This window comes from Bombina bombina, chromosome 11 (assembly GCF_027579735.1).
Source record: "Bombina bombina isolate aBomBom1 chromosome 11, aBomBom1.pri, whole genome shotgun sequence".
Lineage (NCBI taxonomy): Eukaryota > Metazoa > Chordata > Amphibia > Anura > Bombinatoridae > Bombina > Bombina bombina.
In genome coordinates, this window is record NC_069509.1 from 171,460,383 (window position 1) to 171,486,172 (window position 25,790).

The window sequence follows — 25,790 nt, forward strand, 5'->3', positions numbered from 1 at the left end:
ATTTCCCAATGCTATTATAAATATGATTACTAACAAATGAGCTTTATATGCCAATGATCTTCTTTTGATATTTCTTTACATTTTAACAAAATGTCATCAAGTCTGTTTAAATGTCCCTTTAGACTATTCCTAATCTTTATAATTTAATTCTAGGGATCATACAAATAATATGAGCTTATTTTTAGTCTTATGTACGCAATCATCTTGTCAGACAAGGTACAGCAGGTAGTTAGCTGGCAATGTGGTCTTCTCTCATAATCAATAGCTCAAAAAATGAAGCAAGAATAAATGATACAACAAAAATATTATTATAAGAAATGTTTGTGTGTATGTCAAATAGGAAATGTGGTTTTCTATATGTTTTAGTGCATTGCATGTGTTATATTTTTATAATTGCAAACATTAGAATTATTATTATTATTTTTAACTTTCAAATGGCATCAGGAGACTTAATTGTACGATCTAGACCCCCCACACATTGTGCTGCAAGCCCTCCTTGGCAGGCAAAAGGCTGAAACGGTGGCAATACTCTCCACTAAAACCATTTCCACCTGTTGGGATACAAAGGTCTAATTTAATAATTTAACATAGGCTTTGACAGCTAGGACACACTCTCTGATTTAATTACATTATGTGTAAAAAGCCTGTTGTGCATAAAGATGAAGAAACATATGGGAATTGTCTAAAATATATATTTGTATGTAAATTCCTCATTGCTATAATCAGAAGAGGTTAATTAGTTAGGTGGGAAATATGAGCTGCCCATCAAAGTATACACTTGATCCCTGAACGGGAAACCCAAGTAATTCTAATTGTCACCGTTAGAATCCTATATAAACCAGGCCTTTTCTCTAGCTTTCACAGATCGATCACCTTACATACTCCTGGCCTTTTGTCCGACAATCTCTCAAGCAGCGACACAAGGTAAGATTCTATACCGCACTGTCTCTTCTTCTTGTGTTTTCGGTCTGTGATACTTTTCTAATGTCATTGTAGCTGTTTAAATAGCTTTCCAGTTGGGTTTATAATTCTTGTTCTGATGATATTACTCAGAAAAGGTGATGTATTCTCTTAAAGGGACGTTAAATAAAAAAAAAATGCAGTTGTTAATATTAAACTGCAACAATTAAATATTTAAAATAAAAAAATGGTTAAAGTTAAAGGGACAGTCTACTTGAAAATTAGTTTTGTTTAAAAAGAGAGATAATCCCTTTATTACCAATTTCATAGTCTTTATATTAATACACTTTTTACTCTGTGCTTACCTTGTATCTAAGCCTCTGCAGACTGCCCCTTTATCTCTGTGCTTTTAACAAATTTGCGTTTTAAACAGTTACTGCTGGCTCCTGCATAACTCCATGGGAGTGAGCCCAATGATATATATATATATATATATATATAAATATATATGCATGAAACACATGAGCTGGCTCTGCCTGGCTGTCAAAAGCTAACAAAATGCACTGAGATAAGAGGCGGCCTTCAGGGGGCTTAGAAAGAAGCAGAAATTTAGAGGTTTAGAGGTTATATAAATATAACAATGCTGATTGTGCAAAGCTAAGGAATGTGTGGTAAAGGCGTTTTCTATCTTTTTATACAATAAAAAATAAAGTAGACTGTCCCTTTAGAGCTTTTAAAATTGGTACTTCCTAGGTACTGCCTATGCACAAATTGCTTTTTGGCTTATAAGGAGACAGCTCTATTGGTTGATTGGGGCAAGCCTTAAAAAAGGACTTTTATTTATAAGAGAAACATCCATTTTATTTATTTATTTATTTATGTAAAAAAAAAAGGTAATATGTTAATACATTTTAACCCCTTAATCATGCAAGACATCATGTAGTCATCATCCACACAAGGAGTTAAGCGCGGATGAGACCCACATACCCTGATCCGTGGGGGCTGCTTTCAGAGCTCTTTACTCCCCCCCCACTGTATTTAGTTGGCCGGCATCACTGTCACCACGCCCACGCATAGTGACATCACAAGGCCCCTGAAACCAGGAAGTGAAATTGCAGCTCAATAGGGCTCTTAAAGGGCCACTAAACCCAAAATCTTTCTTTCATGATTCAGATAGAACATACAAATTTAAACAACATTACAATTTACTTCAATTATTTATTTTGCTTAATTTTTTAGATATCCTTATTTGAAGAAAAAGCAATGCACATGGGTGAGCCAATCACATGAGGCTTCTATGTGCAGCAACCAATTAGCAGCTACTGAGCATATCTAGATATGCTTTTCAGCAATGAATATCAAGAGAATAAAACAAATTAGATAATAGAAGTAAATTAGAAAGATGTTTAAAAATGCATTCTCTTTCTAAATCATGAAAGAAAAAATGTGGGTATCATGGCCCTTTAAGTCATAGAAACCCCCATGTCTCACCATTTAAAAGGAAATAGCCTGTCTTGGGGGTTAAATGTCAAAGCACAAATATATAAAAAGAAATCCCTACACTTCCCCAAACTGTTTGCAGGCTGGGGTCTCTAGACACTTATAACAGGTAATCAAATAGACATAGCGGCCCTCGTGACCCATTGTTTTAACACCCAGGAGCCCTTCTTTAAAATAAAGCCCCTATACAGTTTTTATAGCCTGGTGATCACAGTGCTTACAGTAATCAGTAATGTGCTTTTATATGGGTAGAGGCTCATTGGAGCCCCCGTGTAAGTACGTTATATAAATATACCCAAATGCCTTTTTTATTCGTGGATAACCTCTTCTTCTTTTTTACAACAGAGTTTAGGGGGGAAAAGCACACACTATTTTTTTTAAACCTTGTTTGTTAAAATTAGTTTACACGTTTTTTTGTTGAGCTCTCGTGTTTCATGATATATACATAAAATAATGGCATAGTGGGAATCTGCTGGGTCTCCTGAAAAAAATAGCATTTAAGGCTCCATATACGAAGCGTTGAGAGCTGTTCGGGAGCCCTTGCAGGGCAGGTTTGCCTTCCCGCAATGTAAGAAAGAGCGGTCATTAGAATGTTGCTTCTTACACTCTTCGCCACCTCTGATTGACAATCCCTGCACTCGCACGAATGAAGGGTGGGCATTTCACACTCATCGGAGTGTAAAATGATACATACGGGCCAGCGGACGAAGAGATCCGCAGCCCGTATGTAGTGAAGGCGGGTGGACAGCTTTGTAAGTTGAGAAGCTGTTCACCCCCCTTTTAATACATGGGGTCAATAATATATTTGACTTTCTCACTGAACATAAAAAAAACATACAACAGAGCTTAAATTATTATTAATTAATTAATTAATTAATTAAAACAAAACATTATGAACTCTTTGTGTGCCCTAATGTAAATAAAATTCCATAGAAGAGGAGAAAGAACAAAAAAACGTTATACAAAATTACCTAACTTACATAATTATGCCTGATAATATAAATATAGCCCTATGTTATGTAATAATATAGACTGGCAGTAATGGAAAGGTATCCGAAATGTAAGTTCTGGACACAGAACATTTATAGAGGTACCCAAAAGCATTACTTGTGTGCTAAATAGATAAAGTATAAATCTAACTGGCAAAAGCAACTATATAGTGCACATGTTTTAATGCATCATTAACCAGAGGTTGAACTCATATTGCTACAAATATGTTTGCTGGCAAATAACCTAAATAAATAATATATTCTTCTTCTTGGGATCAAATTGTGAAGTTTAGCTCTAAGCATTCATGTCTGCAGATATCATAACCAGGACTTAAAGGGACACTGAACCCAATTTTTTTCTATCGTGATTCAGATAGAGCTTGCAATTTTAAGCAAGTTTTTAATTTACTCCTATTATCAAATTAATTCTCTTGGTATCTTTATTTGAAATGCAAGAATGTAAGTTTAGATGCCGGCCCATTTTTGGTAAACACACTGTGTTGTTCTTGCTGATTGGTGGGTAAATTCACCCACCAATAAACAATTGCTTTCCATGGTCCTGAACCAAAAAATAGCTCAGATGCCTTCTTTTTCAAATACAGAAAGCAAGAGAACGAAGAAAAAATGATAATAGTAGTAATTGAGAAAGTTGTTTAAAATGTCATTCTCTATCTGAATCACAAAAGAAAAAATTTGGGTTCAGTGTCCATTTAAGTTAAATTCGTCAGTCTACCCCATCATAGGATACAGTGAAAATATAGGTACATTAAATAAAAACAACTTTATTATTTCATTATAGTAACTGAATCACTAAAAAAAAATAATTTGGGTTCAGTGTCCCTTTAATGATGTCACAATCTGAATACAACCGCCTATGGTCTATAGTTCAATACTATTGCCTGCCTACTAAAAGTGCTTGGCCTGTTGGTGAACATAAATAAAATGTCTTGAAATGGCTGAATACAGATGGTTACCAGTAAAATAGGATATGTTTGCCTAATCATAACACCAAACTCCTTAGTTGTTCTGCCAATGTATTGCTGCCAACAAGTGGCATAATTATGGTTGAATTCCTTTTCATTATCTATGGGACTATATTTACATTAGTGCACACAAGGTTCAATTTGTTTTAAATATATAGAGTATGTTTTTTAGTTATAAATAAAGTTTCCATGCTATGGAATGCAATCTATGATTTGAGTCAGGAGAGACTAAATGAGTCAGAGTCTTTCTGCGTTATAATGCCTTAATGCAGTCTTGTTTTTAATTTGTAAATAAAATTATTATTGTACTGAAGTTTTTCCTTCTTATCTATACTATTGCCAGGCAACATCAGCAAATAACCAATTAACCTTTGTATGCACCTGAGGATAGTTATTTGACTGTCCCTTTAATTTATTCATAGACATTATTCTATTCTTACAGCTTACATTTGGTCAGATAAAACATTGAGGTTTGTAGGTGTACCTTGCCTGTGAGAAAACCTTAGAAATAGCTAACAAATGTCCCTGCACAGCCCACTCGTCAAACCTGCAAGATTCATTTTACAATAGAAAATAAACTACCTGCTATATTTAGTATTTTTTGGAACAATTTAAAACTTTGTATTTTGAAACTAAATTGAAAATAAAATACAATGTTTGCTATGTACATAAAATATTATTGATCCTGCTAAAATGTTTAGTTATGCATAATGAAACAACTTTGCAATATATGTTCATTATTTATTTTGCCCCCTTTTATGTAATTTAGCTCTAAAAACTGAGCAATTTCTAATTCTCTGATCATTAAAAGCACCTACTGACTTCTCATCTCTAACCCTACTGTATATCTTTTACTAATTGGCTTCAACTGATAACAACTGCAAACCAGATGATATCCTCCTAACATAATTACAGTGGCTAACCATGTTGTTTGTAGATTAAAGCCCTGATTGGCTCCTCCTACAAATTAGACAAATAGTGGGTGGAGTTTGGCTATTTAAAAATAATTGCAGTAAAAAGTTGTTTATTTGTTTTAAAAATGTTATGACTTGGCACAACAGAAATGTCTTCTAATTATAAAATGTTTACCTGCCCCTTCAACACAAATTTTAATACATATTATTAATACAATTTTTAATGTATACTTTAAAGGGACATTTCAAATGAAATACAACATATAAGCATAGTACTGAGGTTATTCCCCATCTCCCTCTAGTCATGGGAGCTGCCATGTTGAAATGTAGTTTTCACTACATTCCAGTGCTGACCTCTTTGCACATGTGCAGTAACTCTCCTTTAGATACCTGCAGTATAGCATGAATTCTAAAATGGTGGCACCCATAATGAGAGGGAGGTTATTAAAACGTATTTGTTGCTTAATGTCCCTTTAATTGCAATTTTCACTTTGTACTATGAATGTGTTTTTTTAAACGCTTTTAAATTCACTTCTATTTTCAAATATGCTTCGTTCTCTCTGTATCCCTTGTTGAAAAGAAATATGCACATATCCTACACTAATGGAAGCTGCTGCTGATTGGTGCCTGTACACATTTGTCTCTTGTGATTGGCTGACTAGATGTGTTCATCTTGCTGCCAGTAGTGCAAGGGTGTTCCTTCAGCAAAGGATAACAAGAGAATGAAGCAAATTCGATAATAGAAGTCAAATTGAAAGTTGTTTAAAATTGTATGTTCTATCTGAATCATGAAAGAAAATGTTAGGTTTTTCTGTCCCTTTAAATATATTTTATGTCTGTTCTCAAGATGTCAAGGTAAAATATGCCTATAGAGAATTTGCCTTTAGAAAAAAATATATATGCTGCATACATATAAAAAACTTTTTTAATGCAACCATTGTTAGGACATATAGGCATGACTTAAAGGGACATTAACCACTAAATAAATGCCAGATAGAATGATGTATTTAAAGCAAAGATGAGTCTAAGGATAAAATGCAGATTTATTATTAAAATTGTATTATTTGTTTAAATATTTAAAAAATGTGTAATGTTTTAGTGTCCAATTAGGTTTCCCTCTCTGCTCCGTCCAATTAGGGAGAGTGATAAATGTGTCACTAGAATGTGCAGCCAATGAATGTGCAGTATGTATATATTAGTGTTAAGTCTGGAGGCTGCACTTCTAACAGGAAGTGTAAAGCCCACAAATTTCAGAATTAAAATACAGGAAAGGAAAACAAAAGTATATTGCAAAGTTGTTGTTTTTTACTACACATAATTCAATATTTTCTATTACAATCTGTAAGTTTAATGTCCCTTTAATGTGACAATCTTGCAGCTCAACGCAATTTTGTGGAGCAGTATGCTAATTCGTAATGAAAAACTTATTTTGCTTTTATTTCCTTTACCCACTTATCTTAGAAACATTCTGGTCCCAAGAAAGCTTTTAGCGGATCTTGGAGACTTTGGTTTCTTTACCATTCTACATTGTCCACAGTGATTGCTTAAACAGTGCAGGAATTCATTTATATCTGTTCCTAATTAGCTACAGTAAACAGTAATCTTTTGGCTTTTTTTATGGGTGTGCTCCTGGATTGCACATAGGCCTTTTTCAATCTATTACTTAATTGCTGATACATACTATGCACATGCACAAATAATTATTTTAATGTTGCTTTAAAAGGGTCTTCCCTGGTATTATTATACAGACAGGAATCCGCTTGAAATTAAAACAAGGGCATAACACACTAACACTAACCTGACAACCTTGTTTTCTGCATTTAATTATCCTGATTCATTGAGCTTCCCTTTTTACAGAACAGTTAAAGGGACATGAAACCTACATTTTTTTTCTTTCATTATTCTGATGCAGTTTTAACAACTTTCCAAAATTCCAATGTACTTCTATATCAATTGGTATCCTTTTTTGAAGCAGCAGCAATGCACTTCTGGTAGCTAGCTGGACAAAATGATAAGCCAATGATAGGAAGTATATATGTGCTGCTACCAATCAGCAGCTAGCTCCCAGCTCAAGACCTACCTAGGTATGCTTTATAAAGGATACCAAGAGAACAAAGCAATTTAGATAATATAACTAAATTGGCAAGTTGTTTAAAATCAAATGCTCTATCTGAACCATAAAATATATTATTGGGTTTCATGTCCCTTTAAAGGGACACTGAACCCAATTTTTTTCTTTCATGATTCAGATAGAGCATGACATTTTAAGCAACTTTCTAATTTACTTCTATTATCAAATGTTCTTAATTCTCTTGGTATCTTTATTTGAAATGCAAGAATGTAAGTTTAGATGCCGGCCCATTTTTGGTGAACAACCTGGGTTGTTCTTGCTGATTGGTGGATAAATTCATCCACCAATAAAAAAAGTGCTGTCCAGATATCGGAACCAAAAAAAAGCCTAGATGCCTTCTTTTTCAAATAAAGATAGTAAGAGAACGAAGAAAATTTGATAATAGGAGTAAATTAGAAAGTTGCTTAAAATTTCATTCTCTATCTGAATCACAAAATAAAAAAAATGGGTTCAGTGTCCCTTTAAGTTAAATTCATCAGTCTACCCCATCATAGGATACAGTGAAAATATAGGTACATTAAATAAAAACAACTTTATTATTTCATTATAGTAACTGGCAATTGACTGTTAATCTATCTGTAAGCTCAGACATTCATGGGGAGAACAAATCCTGCAGCATCTTACTTACATTTTATCATTTACAGAGAAAATCCTCTAGTGTGTAAGAACATTTTATTATGGCACTATTATATAAAAGTATAAAATGGGTTAAACACATAGTTGAAGTCAACTCCAGAACAGCAATGTATTATTTGGAGCTAGCTGAGCACATATGTTGAGCCATTAACAAGAGGTATATGTGAATAGCCACCAATCAGAATCTAGCTCCTAGTAGAGCATTGTTTCTCCTGAGCCTATCTAGATATGATTTTCAACAAAAATAAGTAAAGTAAATATGATAATATAATTAAATGTAAAAGTGTCTATCTATCTGTACAATGAAAAGTTTATTTTTTCATGTCCCTTTAAGCTAACATTCCCCTTAAGTGTCCCTTTAAATGCTGATGAATATTATACATATATTGTTATGTTATTTTAATATCCATTTAATTAGAGCAATAGTTTCCGATGACTTTAGTAATTATAAACACTACATTTCTAATTGTAATTAGGAACGTTGTTTAGAATTACACACATGCTCTAAATCATGAACGTTTAATTAACTCAAGTCAATGGTATTAAATGAACATACAATATATTATTCTAAACAAACTTCATTTGAGGATCTCCTCAGTGTGTGTCAGAATCTCTCGGGCAACCAAAGGGTTAAATAATTATTCTGCTCCTTTCAACTCTGTAGAAGGGAAATTTGTGTCACTAAAAAGGAAAAATAAATTAGTATTTAGTTCCACATATTTGTATAATTATATAAAACATGCAAATTGCAATACACTTTAAAGATTTATTCTGCCACTTCTCCTGTATTTAATTGTTTTGTTTTTTTTACTGCCCCAGTGAATCTGAAGGACATCCTTCAGGATTATGAACTGTGAATGTGCAACATGCTACACAGTGATTGTTCAACCATTGCTGGGGGGTTTATATATATTCTCCTAAATGTCCAGAGCAAAAAAGATAAGATAAAAAATAGTTGAGGCTTTTTAAGGGGTATGTGCCTGGACTGCAAATCAGTTCTTACTGGGCAAATAAAATTACAGTTATAATTTTATGATTGGTTGGTAAATGTTTCTCATTTACAAAAGAACATCTATTACAGATTCTTTCTTAACAACATTTAAATCTATATAGACCACTTTGATGATTATCTTGTAAAAAACAAAGCAATTGGAAATAGCTGCATCAGCGCAGGCACAAGAATTTGTATCCACCCAGGCAATTATACATTTTGTTGCATGAAAAAACGGTGTGTGGAGCACGGATGGCTAAAGTAAAAGTATTTTATTGAAGCATAAGGAAAATAATAACAAACAATAAAATCACACTCGCAAGTGACACACATTTTGTTACTCCCTTGACCAATCACCTACTGACCAATCACCTACTGACCAATCACCTACTGACCAATCACCTACTGACCAATCACCTACTTTAACCTTACTCTTTCTTGATAATATATTTAAGTGCAATTTCCTGCCCTAACCAATGTCTGATTTATTGAAAAACCAGCCCTGTCTACTATATCTAGAGTTTGAACTTTTATTTTGTATCAGTTGTGGGTCCTGATAAAAGTCTGTGTTTGTATTGCAGGTACAATATGAGTCTCACAGATATCCTAAGTCCTGCAGACATCGCTGCTGCCCTGAGAGAGTGCCAGGGTAAGGAAATACCCATCTACCCACTACACTGTAACTATAGTACATACTGCTGCAGAGGGCTGTGGCCACTGAGACATTAACACAAAGCAAGAGTCTCACTACATTATCAAATAATTGGAGTAGAATAAAATATTAAAAGTATACAATTTTGCATGTGATAACTTAAAGATAGAACAGCAATTTTAAGCAAATTTCGAATTTACACCTTGGGGCCGATTTATCAAAGTCTGGCGGACATGATACGCTGTAGCGTATCATGTCCGCCAGACATCGCTGAATGCCGACAGCATATGCTGTCGGCATTTAACATTACACAAGCAGTTCTATTGAACTGCTTGTGCAATGCCGCCCCCTGCAGATTCTCTGCCAATCAGTCGCTAGCAGGGGGTGTCAATCAACCCGCTCAGAGGCAGCGGACCAGTTAAGGAGCAGCAGTCTTAAGACCGCTGCTTCATAACTACTGATTCCGGCGAGCCTGAAGGCTCGCGTGGAAACAAGGGCATCAGGGGCCATTCGGCCCTTGATAAATCAGCCCCCTATTATCATTTTTTTCTTGTTTTTTTTGGCATCTTTATTTTAACCTCTTAAGGACATATGACGGAATTTTTCCGTCATAAAACAATTGAGCAAACTGAAAGCTGTGTCCTTAAAGGGTTAAAAAGCTGGAATGTAAACTTAGAAGCCGGCCCATTTTTGGTTCAGCACCTGGGTAGCGCTTGCTGATTAGTGTCTAAATTTAGCCACCAATCAGCAAGAGCTACCCAGGTGCTGAACCAAAAATGGGGCGAGCCTTAGCTTACTTTCCAGCTTTTTCAAATAAAGATACCAACAGAACAAAAACAAATTGATAATAGGAGTAAATTAGAAAGTTGCTTAAAATTATATGGTCTATCTGAATCATACAAGTTTAATTTTGACTAGGCTATCCCTTTAATATTTGCTTTGTAGAAATATTCCTTTTTACAGCCAATGCTATTATTATTATTATTATTATTATTATTCATTGACAATTATTGAGCAGGCACATGTTTTAAATCCTGTTACATTCACATGAACATGCACAGTAAATATTCTCACTGAAAACATTGATAGTTTTATCAAAAGTTGTTGTTTTATGCTGATACAAGTATATTAAAATAAAAATGTTTTAACTCAAAATGAAATGCTCTGACGTACATTACTGGTTTAAAATATATTTATAATTTCAGAATTATTTTCTAATATTTATCCAATTACATCTCAGCAAACAGTAACAATAATTACTGCATGTTGTACTTACCTTTAGGCAGACTATAGCCCTTCAGAAAGGTTTATCAAGCTTTTTTCACCATTCATATCACCATTAAAACTAATATATAATATATGTACAGTATTTTATAGAATAATATATAAGTAATATATAATAACATATAATATATTTGTTGCTTATCTGTATTAGCTCCTGACAGTTTCAACCACAGGAAATTCTTCCAAACCTCTGGAATGACTAAAAAGACACCCAGCGAAATGAAACAAATCTTCGGAATTATCGATAATGACCACAGTGGATTTGTTGAAGAACATGAACTTCAGTAAGTACTCATTCAAACGTTACATAATTAAAACAATAACATGAATTGAATAAAATACAAAAAATAGTGACCTATAATTTCTACTTAAAATGATTGCACATGGGCAAACGGTATGATAATTAGTAGATTTTACTTATGGTTTCTTCTCCACTTCACAAGATAAACAAGGTTTGTGTAAGGAGCAAAGGAAAAAGGCTTTGGCATTTCATTCCACTCTCTCCTAGCAGTTTCTACTCACGTCCTAGAAACTTTGCTACTTACTGCTGATAACTCCTCCTCATTACTGTCTATTTTCACTTCCCTCACCACATTGCCCACCAAGTTTTCCATATCTCTCAATCAGGGATAGGCACAGACAAAGGCTCTGGCGGACATTTTCCAAAGTACAGACCTTAGTGAAGGACACCAAGGTACATTTAAAATTAAAAACATTATTTTATAGTGCTGGGTGTTATTATACTGATGCAGATATCACTGACCCTATAACCAGCCCTCCTCTGGCTATACCCATGTGCCAGTGTCACTAATGTGTCATTATATAGTGCTGGGTGTTATTATACTGATGCAGATATCACTGACCCTATAACCAGCCCTCCTCTGGCTATACCCATGTGCCAGTGTCACTAATGTGTCATTATATAGTGCTGGGTGTTATTATACTGATGCAGATACCACTGACGCTATAACCAGCCCTTCTCTGGCTATACCCATGTGCCAGTGTCACTACTGTGTCATTATATAGTGCTGGGTGTTATTATACTGATGCAGATACCACTGGTCCTATAACCAGCCCTCCTCTGTCTATACCCATGAGCCAGTGTCACTACTGTGTCATTATATAGTGCTGGGTGTTATTATACTGATGCAGATATCACTGACCCTATAACCAGCCCTCCTCTGGCTATACCCATGTGCCAGTGTCACTAATGTGTCATTATATAGTGCTGGGTGTTATTATACTGATGCAGATACCACTGACGCTATAACCAGCCCTTCTCTGGCTATACCCATGTGCCAGTGTCACTACTGTGTCATTATATAGTGCTGGGTGTTATTATACTGATGCAGATACCACTGGTCCTATAACCAGCCCTTCTCTGGCTATACCCATGTGCCAGTGTCACTAATGTGTCATTATATAGTGCTGGGTGTTATTATACTGATGCAGATACCACTGACGCTATAACCAGCCCTTCTCTGGCTATACCCATGTGCCAGTGTCACTACTGTGTCATTATATAGTGCTGGGTGTTATTATACTGATGCAGATACCACTGGTCCTATAACCAGCCCTCCTCTGGCTATACCCATGTGCCAGTGTCACTACTGTGTCATTATATAGCGCTGGGTGTTATTATACTAATGCAGATACCACTGACCCTATAACCAGCCCTTATCTTGCTATACCCATGTGCCAATGTCACTACTGTGTCATTATATAGTGCTGGGTGTTATTATACTGATGCAGATACCACTGGTCCTATAACCAGCCCTCCTCTGGCTATACCCATGTGCCAGTGTCACTACTGTGTCATTATATAGCGCTGGGTGTTATTATACTAATGCAGATACCACTGACACTATAACCAGCCCTTGTCTGGCTATACCCATGTGCCAGTGTCACTACTGTGTCATTATATAGTGCTGGGTGTTATTATACTGATGCAGATACCACTGGTCCTATAACCAGCCCTCCTCTGGATATACCCATGAGCCAGTGTCACTACTGTGTCATTATATTGTGCTGGGTGTTATTATACTGATGCAGATACCACTGACCCATTATATAGTGCTGGGTGTTATTATACTGATGCAGATACCACTCACCCTATAACCAGCCCTTGTCTGACTATACGCATGTGCCAGTGTCACTACTGTGTCATTATATAGTGCTGGGTGTTATTATACTGATGCAGATACCAGTGACCCTATAACCAGCCCTCCTCTGGCTATTCCCATGAGCCAGTGTCACTACTGTGTCATTATATAGCGCTGGGTGTTATTATACTGATGCAGATACCACTGATCTTATAACCAGACCTTATCTGGCTATACCCATGTGCCAGTGTTACTACTGTGTCATTATATAGTGCTGGGTGTTATTATACTGATGCAGATACCACTGATCTTATAACCAGCCCTTATCTGGCTTTACCCATGTGCAAGTGTCACTACTGTGCCATTATATAGTGCTTGGTGTTATTATACTGATGCAGATACCACTGATCCTATAACCAGTCCTCCTCTGGCTATACCCATGAGCCAGTGTCACTACTGTGTCATTATATAGTGCTGGGTGTTATTATACTGATGCAGATACCACTGATCCTATAACAAGCCCTCCTCTGGCTATACCCATGTGCAAGTGTCACTACTGTGTCTTTGTATAGTGCTGGGTGTTATTATACTGATGCAGATACCACTGATCCTATAACCAGCCCTTGTCTGGCTATACCCATTTATCAGTGTCACTACTGTGTCTTTGTATAGTGCTTGGTGTTATTATACTGATGCAGATATCACTGATCCTATAACCAGCCCTCCTCTGGCTATACCCATGTGCCAGTGTCACTACTGTGTCATTATATAGTGCTTGGTGTTATTATACTGATGCAGATACCACTGACCCTATAACCAGCCCTTGTCTGGCTATACCCATGTGCCAGTGTCACTACTGTGTCATTATATAGTGCTGGGTGTTGTTTTACTGATGCAGATACCACTGATCCTATAACCAGTCCTCCTCTGGCTATACGCATGTGCCAGTGTCACTACTGTGTCATTATATAGTGCTGGGTGTTATTATACTGATGCAGATACCACTGATCCTATAACCAGCTCTCCTCTGGCTATACCCATGAGCCAGTGTCACTACTGTGTCATTATATAGCGCTGGGTGTTATTATACTGATGCAGATACCACTGACCCTATAACCAGCCCTCCTCTGGCTATACCCATGAGCCAGTGTCACTACTGTGTCATTATATAGCGCTAGGTGTTATTATACTGATGCAGATACCACTGACCCTATAACCAGCCCTTGTCTAGTCATACGCATGTGCCAGTGTCACTACTGTGTCATTATATAGTGCTGGGTGTTATTATACTGATGCAGATACCACTGATTCTATAACCAGCCCTTCTCTGGCTATACCCATGTGCCAGTGTCACTACTGTGTCTTTGTATAGAGCTGGGTGTTATTATACTGAAGCAGATACCACTGATCCTATAACCAGCCCTTGTCTGGCTATACGCATGTGCCAGTGTCACTACTGTGTCATTATATAGTGCTGGGTGTTTATTATACTGATGCAGATACCATTGACCCTATAATCAGCCCTCCTTTGGTTATACCCATGTGCCAGTGTCACTACTGTGTCATTATATAGAGCTCGGTGTTATTATACTGATGCAGATACCACTGACCCTATAACCAGCCCTTGTCTAGTCATACGCATGTGCCAGTGTTACTACTGTGTCATTATATAGTGCTGGGTGTTATTATACTGATGCAGATACCACTGATCCTATAACCAGCCCTTGTCTGACTATACGCATGTGCCAGTGTCACTACCGTGTCATTATATAGTGCTGGATGTTATTATACTGATGCAGATACCACTGATCCTATAACCAGCCCTTGTCTGACTATATGCATGTGCCAGTGTCACTACTGTGTCATTATATAGTGCTGGGTGTTATTATACTGATGCAGATACCACTGATTCTATAACCAGCCCTTCTCTGGCTATACCCATGTGCCAGTGTCACTACTGTGTCTTTGTATAGTGCTGGGTGCTATTATACTGATGCAGATACCACTGACCCTATAACTAGCCCTCCTCTGGCTATACCCATGAGCCAGTGTTACTACTGTGTCATTATATAGCGCTGGGTGTTATTATACTGATGCAGATACCACTGACCCTATAACCAACTCTTGTCTGGCTATACGCATGTGCCAGTGTCACTACTGTGTCTTTGTATATAGTTGGGTGTTATTATACAGATACAGATACACATCCAGTATTTCACTCAGGCTTTATTCCATAATTTATCACCCAATATCGCCAGCAGTCTCCTGACAAGCCACTAACTTTATTCACACTGCATATTTTTTTTATTCCTTTTATTTAATCAGAAAGAAAAAGTATATTAAGGTTGTGGCGGACACTGCAAGGGCTAGTCACGGACACCAGTGTCCCTGTACGGACACCTTGCCTATCCCTACTCTCAATCTTTCTTCATCTTTTACCACTGATAATCTTTCTCTCTTGTTCTTATATATTTCTACAAATCCTCATCCCTTTAACTACACCAGTCCAACATATTTTATTCAATTTCTCTTCTCACTCTCTCCAAATCCCATCTCTCTTAAACTTCTTGACTCTTCCCAATTCCTTTAAACACCTTCTTTCCCCTTTTTCTTACCAACTATCCATTTATCTCCCCACTGCTCACCTTTGTTTTATTTATTCCTTGTCCTATTTAATAAATTATCTTTCCCTTTTGGGCTCACATCTCTCTTCTCCTTTCTTTGCTCTCACAAGTCCATAATCTATTATTTCAGATCCATATCACTCTGCCAAATGCATATCTTCTATTCTTAAAAAAATATATTATTTTTCTTTTTAATTGCTTGTCGCACACTCCAAGTTCTTTATTTTTCTACACTCCATGGCCTTTAGTTATCAAGGTCTGTCGGACCTGATCCAACAGTGCGGATCAGGTCCGATAGACCTCGCTGAATACGGCGAGCAATACGCTCGCCGTATTCAGCATTGCACCAGCAGCTCACAAGAGCTGCTGGTGCAACGCTGCCCCCTGCAGACTTGCGGACAATAGGCCGCCAGCAGGGGGGTGTCAATCAACCCGATTGTACTCGATCGGGTTGATTTCCGGCGATGTCTGTCCGCCTGCTCAGAGCAGGGGAACAGGTTATGGAGCAGCGGTCTTTGTGACCGCTGCTTCATAGCTGCTGTTTCTGGCGAGTCTGAAGACTCACCAGAAACACGGGGCATCAAGCTCCATTCGGAGCTTGATACATATGCCCCATATCTCTTTTATTCCACAGATTTTTCCAGTGTTCATAGCACACACTACACACACACATACACACACATGACACAAACATACTAACACATACAGACACACACTACACACACACATACACACACATGACACAAACATACTAACACATACAGACACACACTACACACATGACACAAACATACTAACACATACAGACACACACTACACACACACACATACACACACATGACACAAACATACTAACACATACAGACACACACTACACACACACACATACACACACATGACACAAACATACTAACACATACAGACGCATACTACACACACATACACACATACACACACATGACACAAACATACTAACACATACAGACACACACTACACACACACATACACACACATGACACAAACATACTAACACATACAGACACACACTACACACACACACACATACACACACATGACACAAACATACTAACACATACAGACGCATACTACACACACACACACATACACACACATGACACAAACATACTAACACATACAGACACACACTACACACACACATACACACACATGACACAAACATACTAACACATACAGACACACACTACACACACACATACACACACACACATGACACAAACATACTAACACATACAGACCCATACTACACACACACACACATACACACATGACACAAACATACTAACACATACAGACACACACTACACACACACATACACACACACAACACAAACATACTAACACATACAGACGCATACTACACACACACACACATGACACAAACATACTAACACATACAGACACACACTACACACACACAACACAAACAAACTAACACATACAGACGCACACTACACACACACACATACACACACATGACACAAACATACTAACACATACAGACGCATACTACACACACACACACACACACACATGACACAAACATACTAACACATACAGACAAACACTACACACACACAACACAAACAAACTAACACATACAGACGCACACTACACACACACATACATTTACACACATGACACAAACATACTAACACATACAGACACACACTACACACACATGAACATGCACACATACATACATACACACACACTACGCGCACATACTAACACATACAGACACACACACAAACACGTCCACACACACACTACATAAACATCAACACACACAAACCCATACTACACACACACATACACATATACACACACTGACAAACTTTTGAGTTCCAATACCCCAAGCCAAGATACTCTATTTCCTTCTCTCTTTCTCTTAGGACAAAAAACATCCCCCACCTGTCTCCACATCCCACCACCATTTTTTTTGTCCAGCTACTCATGTCTTTCTCTCACTCTCTTGCATTCTCTCCCCCCAGTTTCTATTTCTAACCCAATTTCCCTCCAATAGGCCAACTCTTACTGTAATTTTCCATGACTACCCTACTCTTCTAAACTCTTCATTCAACTCCTCATTCATTGAGAAATAATAAATCTAAAGCATAGTTCATCTTTATACAATATTTAAAGACATTATTTAAAAACGTTATTATAGATTAAAAAAAAACAATAACATATTTTAATCCTATAAGGCAATAAGAGTTTGCTGTCTGGAACCAAGCTTGTGTGAGATACAAAGTATGAGGTGTCAGGAACAGACTGAGGTATTCCCTGGATAGACAGAACCAGCAGTCGGCACACAGGGATCATTTAAAAGAGTAGTCAATTGCCAGTCTTAAGTTCGATACCAGTGTATCTGTCATAAACCAAATGTTACAGCAAAGAGAGCAGGCAAAAGAAAAGTCAAAGGTTCTGTCCAAAAAGTCAGTAGCCAGCAAATCAGTTCTTAAATCAGGGAACCGACAGGGAACGGACAGGGGTCAGCCTTGAGGCAAAGTTCAGGCTGAAAGCAGGGGTCAATACCAAGAAAGCAATACAGAGAAAAGAACATTGGGCCTTCCATAAGAATAACCAAGCACTATAATGTCAGAAGAGGCCTTCAAACACATCTCCCAGAGGTCTTGGTGCTAAAACCACTGCAGGATTACTTCCAACATAAAGTTTACAAGTAGCTCTACACTTAGCCCAGGTATAAAAGTCAGACTAATAAAAGGAAGAAGCCATTGTGTGCTAAATTTAGATCGCTCCTCCAGAGACTCTGCAGGCACCAAGATGCCAATAGCGCACCCCATGCTTATTTCAGTACACAGCCTGCTATCTTCAGTGCAGCTGCGCTAATAACCTTACCAGCGGAAACTCTGGACTATGCGCTTACGTAAAAGCCGAGGACCATTACAAATTGTTTCTATCATTATTCCAATTATTATGATTCTTATAACTATTTTTTAAAGATTGTTTGTAGGTTTTACAATATCCGAATACATATTATTAAGTTATATTGATTGGTCTGATGCCTTAAGGTAGCTTCAGTCCCACATAAGCTGAGTGACAGCTGTGGAACTGAAACAGAACTGTTGCTAATATTGGTGTTGTCAGGAAAACAAGTTTACTATTCTGTGTCTATTTAGGTATTTCCTTCAGCGTTTTGATCAGAAAGCCAGGTTGTTAACAAGCTCTGAGACCAGGGCATTTATGGCTGAATCAGACAATGATGGGGACGGCAAAATTGGAGCAGATGGTGAGTGCCTTTAAAAATGGTAAAAGAACAAATTTTTAATAAAATTTTGAATGTATGGATTTTCTATTATAGACTGGAAAACAGATAAGATGTAAATAAAGAGCTAAAAGAAAAAATATTCCCATGAGCAGTACATTGCTATTATTATTATTATTAGTAATAATAATAATAATAATAATAATAATAATAATAATAATAATAATAATAATACATTTGTATACAAATAAATCACTAGAGAGAAATTAATTCAAGGAAACAAGTTACAAAAAAAAGTTTTGTTTCCTACATTTGAAAATAGTAAAGGTAAAAGGGCACAACATAGCGCGATACTGTTGACCAAAGATTAAACACAACACAGATTATCTGTAGAGAGTAGAGAGAAACAGAGGTGCCACATTGCCTAGCACTGTATATATTCGTGTGAGATGGTGCATAGAATATTTACACTCACATTTAGTAGAGCACCCCTCTTGGTGCAAATAGAGCAGGCTGGAATTAAACAGTCACCCAGCAGACTGACCTCCGGCGTGGCTCGAACTCCAAAGAGACAGGATACGATATCCCAAAAGGTAGTACACCATATAATAAGGTGTGAATAGGAATAAATGGTATAACAGCCAGTAGTAAGTACAAAACTTACTTTATTAAAAACAATTGTAAAAACAAGTAACGTGTTTCTCAGCCAACCGGTGGCTTTTTCATCAGGCTTAATATAAAAAAATATATAAAACACTTGCTATATATACCATACAAGTAATCCTATATAATGAGCAACACCTGAGGGGGGTGTTGACCAATTACAAGTGTCAAGGCAACCAGCATAAACAATCTATATGCATCACAATAAGATCAACACAAAACACAAATAATGAGTACATACCTGTATATATCCTTATTGTTTTACATATTGAAAGTTTAACTCGACAATCGGTAAAAGTTAAATGCAGTATAACAACATATAACACACTAAAAGCTTTTGCTATCAGAGAACGCTATTGGAAGTCTGTCTCTTTATATGTTCAGAGAAGGGAGCTCTTATGGTTATGATAAAAACCAAACTAACAAACAAAATATTTATGTCCACTAAGTAAAATACTTAACATGGTATTTCATTGCTTATACCATCTAAGTGAAAATATAGATAAAAGAAACTTATAACGGAATCAAATCAGTTTATTTTGAAGAAACAGTTCATAAAATAGATGCTTACTTGTATGTGAGCGTGAGAGGGCAGTTAGATCTTCACTCTTACGATAAAAGTAGGTGCCAAAAATGTGTAAAATCTTGTGCTGTGAAACATCACTAAATACTTACTAATATTTGAGCGTGAGAGGGCAATTGGATCTACGCTATTACGAAAAACGAGGAGTTGCCGGATGTGTGTGAGATTTCACTTCCATAACCTTTTCTTTTCCTCTGACCAAGGGCGCCCCTATATTTTATTTACAACACAGATTAGGCAGTGGTTACTCACAATGGCTTTGGCACTAAAACAAATTAGTGCAAAATCAAGCAGGCTGGTGTTCATAGTCTCAAGCCGACTGACGCCATAGTGTAGCTGCTGCTCTTCCAATAGGAGTACTTGTGCAAACGAGCATAACATTTATTAGAAACAAAGTTGCTAAAAGTTGCACAATATCTGCAACGCGTTTCTCAGCACCAGGCTTTTTCATCAGGCATGATATTGATACAAAATGTGCTCTTTTATATACGTTATAAGCATACATTAATTACCTTATTAACACATTTGTTTACACAAAATAATGCATTCTACTGAAAGCTAAAAATTGGCAATTCGAAAGCGTAATAAAACAATATTAAACAAAATCGTATCATGTAAACAGATCTGTCAATAAATATAGGCGCTAATATTGGTCCTCATAAGATGGATCGGCACCCTGCAATATCAAATTAATCTGTGCTTGTATAAAAACAATAGTTCTCCCTTTGTCTCAATTTGATTAATCAGTTATAGGAAGAAATGACAGGTATATATACAATAATGGACATAGTATATACATTTTTGTTATGGTTTCAGACATAATAGCAAGATATGCTATGCTTTAAAAAAATGTTTTTGATATTGCGTAGGTGTCCTCCCTTCGTGCTCTTATTTTACTGGTATTACAGCTAATGTATTGAAGGCCACAAAAGCATTCTACTAAATAAACAACAATTTAACCCCTTCATTTAGCGCTTGCTTTTTGGTGGCTACATTTAGCCACCAATAAGCAAAGGTAACCCAGGTGCTGAACCAAAGATGGACCAGCTCCTAAACTTTACATTCCTGCTTTTTAAATAAAGATAGCAAGAGAACAAAGAAAATTGATTATAGGAGTAAATTAGAAAGTTGCTTAAAAATGCTGCTCTGTCTGAGTCATGAAAGAGAAAATTTGGGTTTAGTGTCCCTTTAACGTAAGAAGGTAACATAACAAGTTTTTATAAGAAGCTATCTATATGACTTGATAAATTGCTACTAAGATAGTTAATTCCAGATATAATCAGCCTCCTTGGTGGATGACTAGGCTCGGTGTCACCTCCTTGGTGGATGACTAGGCTCTGTGTCACCTCCTTGGTGGATGACTAGGCTCTGTGTCACCTCCTTGGTGGATGACTAGGCTCTGTGTCACCTCCTTGGTGGATGACTAGGCTCTGTGTCACCTCCTTGGTGGATGACTAGGCTCTGTGTCACCTCCTTGGTGGATGACTAGGCTCTGTGTCACCTCCTTGGTGGATGACTAGGCTCTGTGTCACCTCCTTGGTGGATGACTAGGCTCTGTGTCACCTCCTTGGTGGATGACTAGGCTCGGTGTCACCTCCTTGGTGGATGACTTTAGGCTCTGTGTGACCTCCTTGGTGGATGACTAGGGTCTTTGTGACCTCCTTGGTGGATGACTTTAGGGTCTGTGTGACCTCCTTGGTGGATGACTAGGGTCTTTGTGACCTCCTCGGTGGATGACTAGGGTCTGTGTCACCTCCTTGGTGGATGACTTTAGGGTCTGTGTGACCTCCTTGGTGGATGACTAGGCTCTGTGTCACCTCCTTGGTGGATGACTAGGTTCTGTGTCACCTCCTTGGTGGATGAATTTAGGGTCTGTGTGACCTCCTTGGTGGATGACTAGGCTCTGTGTCACCTCCTTGGTGGATGACTAGGGTCTTTTTGAATTTTAGGTTGTAATAGTTTGCAATATTTGCTTCAGATATTTAGAGATAGTCCCCTTTCCTAGATGCTTATCTACTACCACTGAACAAGTTCAATAGATATTAAGCTCAAATATTTGTTATCATTCTTAAGAAAGGTTGTACATTAAGTGTGTTAAAAAAATTTGCATGGAAAAGGTTACTTTAAAGATCTTTAAACTGACTTAAACTAACAGGAAATATCTGTCTGTACATAACTACTAGGGAAAGATATTTCATTGGCTGAAAATGACAATTTTATTCAATGCAGGAACATTCATTTTCTTTTAATACATTTTTAACACACTGTTTTAAATGAAGAAAAAAAAATACAAGATAAATTTATGGCTGCAAACATGTTAAAAGGTTTATATTTTGCTTCTGTTTTACATTTGTGACATTTTGGAGATGTTTTTAATGCGTAGCCAGCTTAAATTCCTGTTTCACAAAGTGGCATTTTGCTTATACCTCTTATTTTTGTTGCAGAATTTCAGGAAATGGTAATCCCTTCATAAATGAGTGTTCATGAGAATGACATAGAAATCTACCTTCAACTCTCTCGCTACTTGTCGTTACATGAAATGTTGTGTATAATATTATTGTGCTACACTCAAGGATCTGTCTAATGGCACATGCTTATTTTTGGAAGCCTTACCCAACACACTGGGTGCTTATATACCTAATAAAGTATAAATCATCTTAACACTGTCTGATGTGATGTATATTTGTAACTGTGTGCTGATAAATATTTGCTGCATGTCACTAGCATTAAAGGGATATTAAACTCTTGAGATGATAATATAAAATGATAAATTGTATGTATATAAATATATATATTTATTTTGTCCCCTTTTCCTGCATTCTATTCTGAAATTGTGAGCTTTTCAGTACCTGTTAGAAATGGAAGTGCAGAACACTGTTAAATCCAGCACAACCATTGGCTGCACACTCTAGTGACCTATTTATAACTGTCCCTAATTGGCCACAGCAGAGAAGGTAACCTAAGTTTCAACATGGCAGCTCCCATTGTTTTATAGACACTAAACCTTTACTTATTTTGTCAATATTTAAACAGCTATTGAAACTTTAAATAATACACCTACATGTAATTCTCAGACTAATCTTTTCTTTTAATTCATTTTTCTATCTAGCATTTATTAAGTGTTTAATGTCTCTTTAGGGGGCTGATTTATAAAGGGCCGAATGGCCCCTGATGCGCCTGTTTCCTCGCGAGCCTTCAGGCTCGCCGGGAACAGCAGTTATGCTCCTTAACTGGTCTGCTGCCTCTGAGGCTGCAGACATCAATCCGCCCAATCCTTAATGATCGGGTTGATTGACACCCCCTGCTAGCGATTGGCCGTAAATCTGCAGGGGGCGGCATTGCACAAGCAGTTCACTAGAACTGCTTGTGCAATGTTAAATGCCGACAGCGTATCATGTCCACCAGAACTTGATAAATTGACCCCAAGCCTCTATGTAGAGGAGCTTATAGAAAATGAATTAAAATGGTCTTTATAAATTGTTTGTTTTCTAGATTTTTCTAGATTTAAATTTGCAAATAGTTTCTGATCTAATATGTATTGTCCATGTCTTTAGTTCTTCATGAAGTTCCAGCTGTGGGAATAAATAAAGATATCTAGATACATTATGCACTTAAATACCTAAATCAAGGGGTCATTAAACAACCTTTACACAATATGCACAAAATATTAGGTATTGTATTAATGGATCTACTCAGTAACCTGAAGGACATGTCAGGGGGTCCATTTTTTAAGCAGTGGACACTGCTTCGGAGCCCCATCTTTTCAGGTCCGCCTGAAACGGACGTTAAGAAGCAACGGTCGTAAGACATAAAAGAAAATAAACAGATTACAATACGGGAAACATATAGATATATTTTATTGTTTTCCTATTTGCTATTCAAATTTAAAATGCAGGAGACTCAGATGCCATAATATGCAAAGAAATACAACTCCAACAAAGACTTTGTGAATTCCACTGAATTCTTCCAAAGACCACAACTCATGGCAGAAATATACAATGTGGGTCAAACACAATTATAGAACAGGGCAGATGGCTAAAAACTGCTGCATGTATGGTATTTTATACAATGAAACTTTCTGGAATTAGTTAATTAGCTGCTGATCAGAGGCTGCACATATATGCCTCTTGCCATTGGCTCTTCTGACGTGTTCAGCTAGCTCCCAATAGTGCATTGATGCTCCTTTAACAAAGGACCCCTAGAGAATGAAGCATCAGAGGCTGCACATTAGTTAATTAGCTGCTGATCAGAGGCTGCACATATATGCCTCTTGCCATTGGCTCTTCTGACGTGTTCAGCTAGCTCCCAATAGTGCATTGCTGCTCCTTTAACAAAGGACCCCTAGAGAATGAAGCACATTTGATAATAGATGTAAAATGAAAAGTGTGTGCTCTATCTGAATCACAAATTTTGGGTTTTATATCCCTTTAAATAAAAACAGAATCAGACAATTTTTAGCTACACTTTAAAAGGTTTATATCTCTTTAAACAAAGCTTTATTTAGCTATTTACAGCAGCCAAGGGCATAACTAAACATGTATTGGATCCAGAGGGATGGTGTATTTAGATATTTTATTCTCACTGATTTATTAAAGTCCACTACCATAATAATATCAGTGGCAAAATGTATGGCAGGAGAGAGTTTCTTGTTGTACACAAGCTACATGTAAATGTACAAATATAGGCTCTGTGGCATGAAAACACTGACTTCATGAGTGGATATAAAGAGCGCCTGCCCTCCCAATGCCTGACACTTTGCACACTTAGGGGTAGATTTAACAAGGGCCGAACGGCCCTTGTTCCCTTGGTTTCTGCGCAAGTCTTCAGGCTCGCCAGAAACAGCAGTTATAACTTGTCCATAACTTGTCCACTGCCTCTAAGGCTGCGGTCTGCAATCCGCCCGATCCTATACGATCGGGCTGATTGACACCCCCTTGCTAGTGGCCGATTGCCCGCGAATCTGCAGGGGGCGGCATTGCATGAGCAGTTCTGGTGAACTGCTTGTGTAATGATAAATGCAGACAGCGTTTCATAGATGTCTTTCGGACATAATACGCTACCGTGTATCATGTCTGGCATACATTGGTAAATCTAACCCATACAGTCTTCAGTGGGCTTATCAAATGGATGAATTGGAAGAAAGCTGTTTTTTGGATGACAATATTCAAATCTGTTAATCAGAAGTCTTCAGGGTAGGTATCAGCTAGGAATCCTCCAAAATCTCTATTATACTCTCAAAACCTTGTGTCTTCCCACAATGCAACAGGGGTGCAACAGCCAGATGGTGAATTTTATACACCAAAGAAAACAACATTTCTGGCACTTCAATCTAACTATAGTCAAATACGTCCAGTACTTTCTTTTACAACATAACTTTATATAAACAAGTAAATGATCATCAGTTACCAAACACTAGTCCAACACATAATTCAAACAACGCACAAAGGAAAACAGAACTATTAAACTATACAAAACATAAAAAGGAGAAAAAGAGGGTTTGTTGTGCACAAAAAAAACCTTTAAAAATAGTAAGTTTATTTAGGATTAATTAAACCGATAAACTATTTAG

General features: G+C 37.1%; 1 protein-coding gene across 1 annotated transcript; it reads left to right on the forward strand.

Moving 5' to 3' along the window:
- Positions 1 to 861: 861 nt before the first annotated feature.
- Positions 862 to 22,882, forward strand: LOC128642368 (parvalbumin, thymic CPV3-like). The gene is made up of 5 exons (XM_053695118.1): positions 862 to 924; positions 9,626 to 9,693; positions 11,132 to 11,264; positions 18,890 to 18,999; positions 22,666 to 22,882. The coding sequence occupies exons 2-5, from the start codon at positions 9,633 to 9,635 to the stop codon at positions 22,692 to 22,694; spliced, it is 333 nt and encodes a 110-aa protein (XP_053551093.1). The 5' UTR covers positions 862 to 924; positions 9,626 to 9,632; the 3' UTR covers positions 22,695 to 22,882.
- Positions 22,883 to 25,790: the final 2,908 nt, after the last annotated feature.

What these genes read in the sequence shown, in the direction of transcription:
- LOC128642368 (XM_053695118.1), top strand. Translation starts at nt 9,633, where the DNA reads ATGAGTCTCACAGATATCCTAAGTCCTGCAGACATCGCTGCTGCCCTG. An exon ending in TGCCCTGAGAGAGTGCCAGG is followed by an intron (nt 9,694 to 11,131) that starts GTAAGGAAATAC and finishes TATCTGTATTAG; the next exon opens with CTCCTGACAGTTTCAACCAC. An exon ending in GTTGAAGAACATGAACTTCA is followed by an intron (nt 11,265 to 18,889) that starts GTAAGTACTCAT and finishes GTGTCTATTTAG; the next exon opens with GTATTTCCTTCAGCGTTTTG.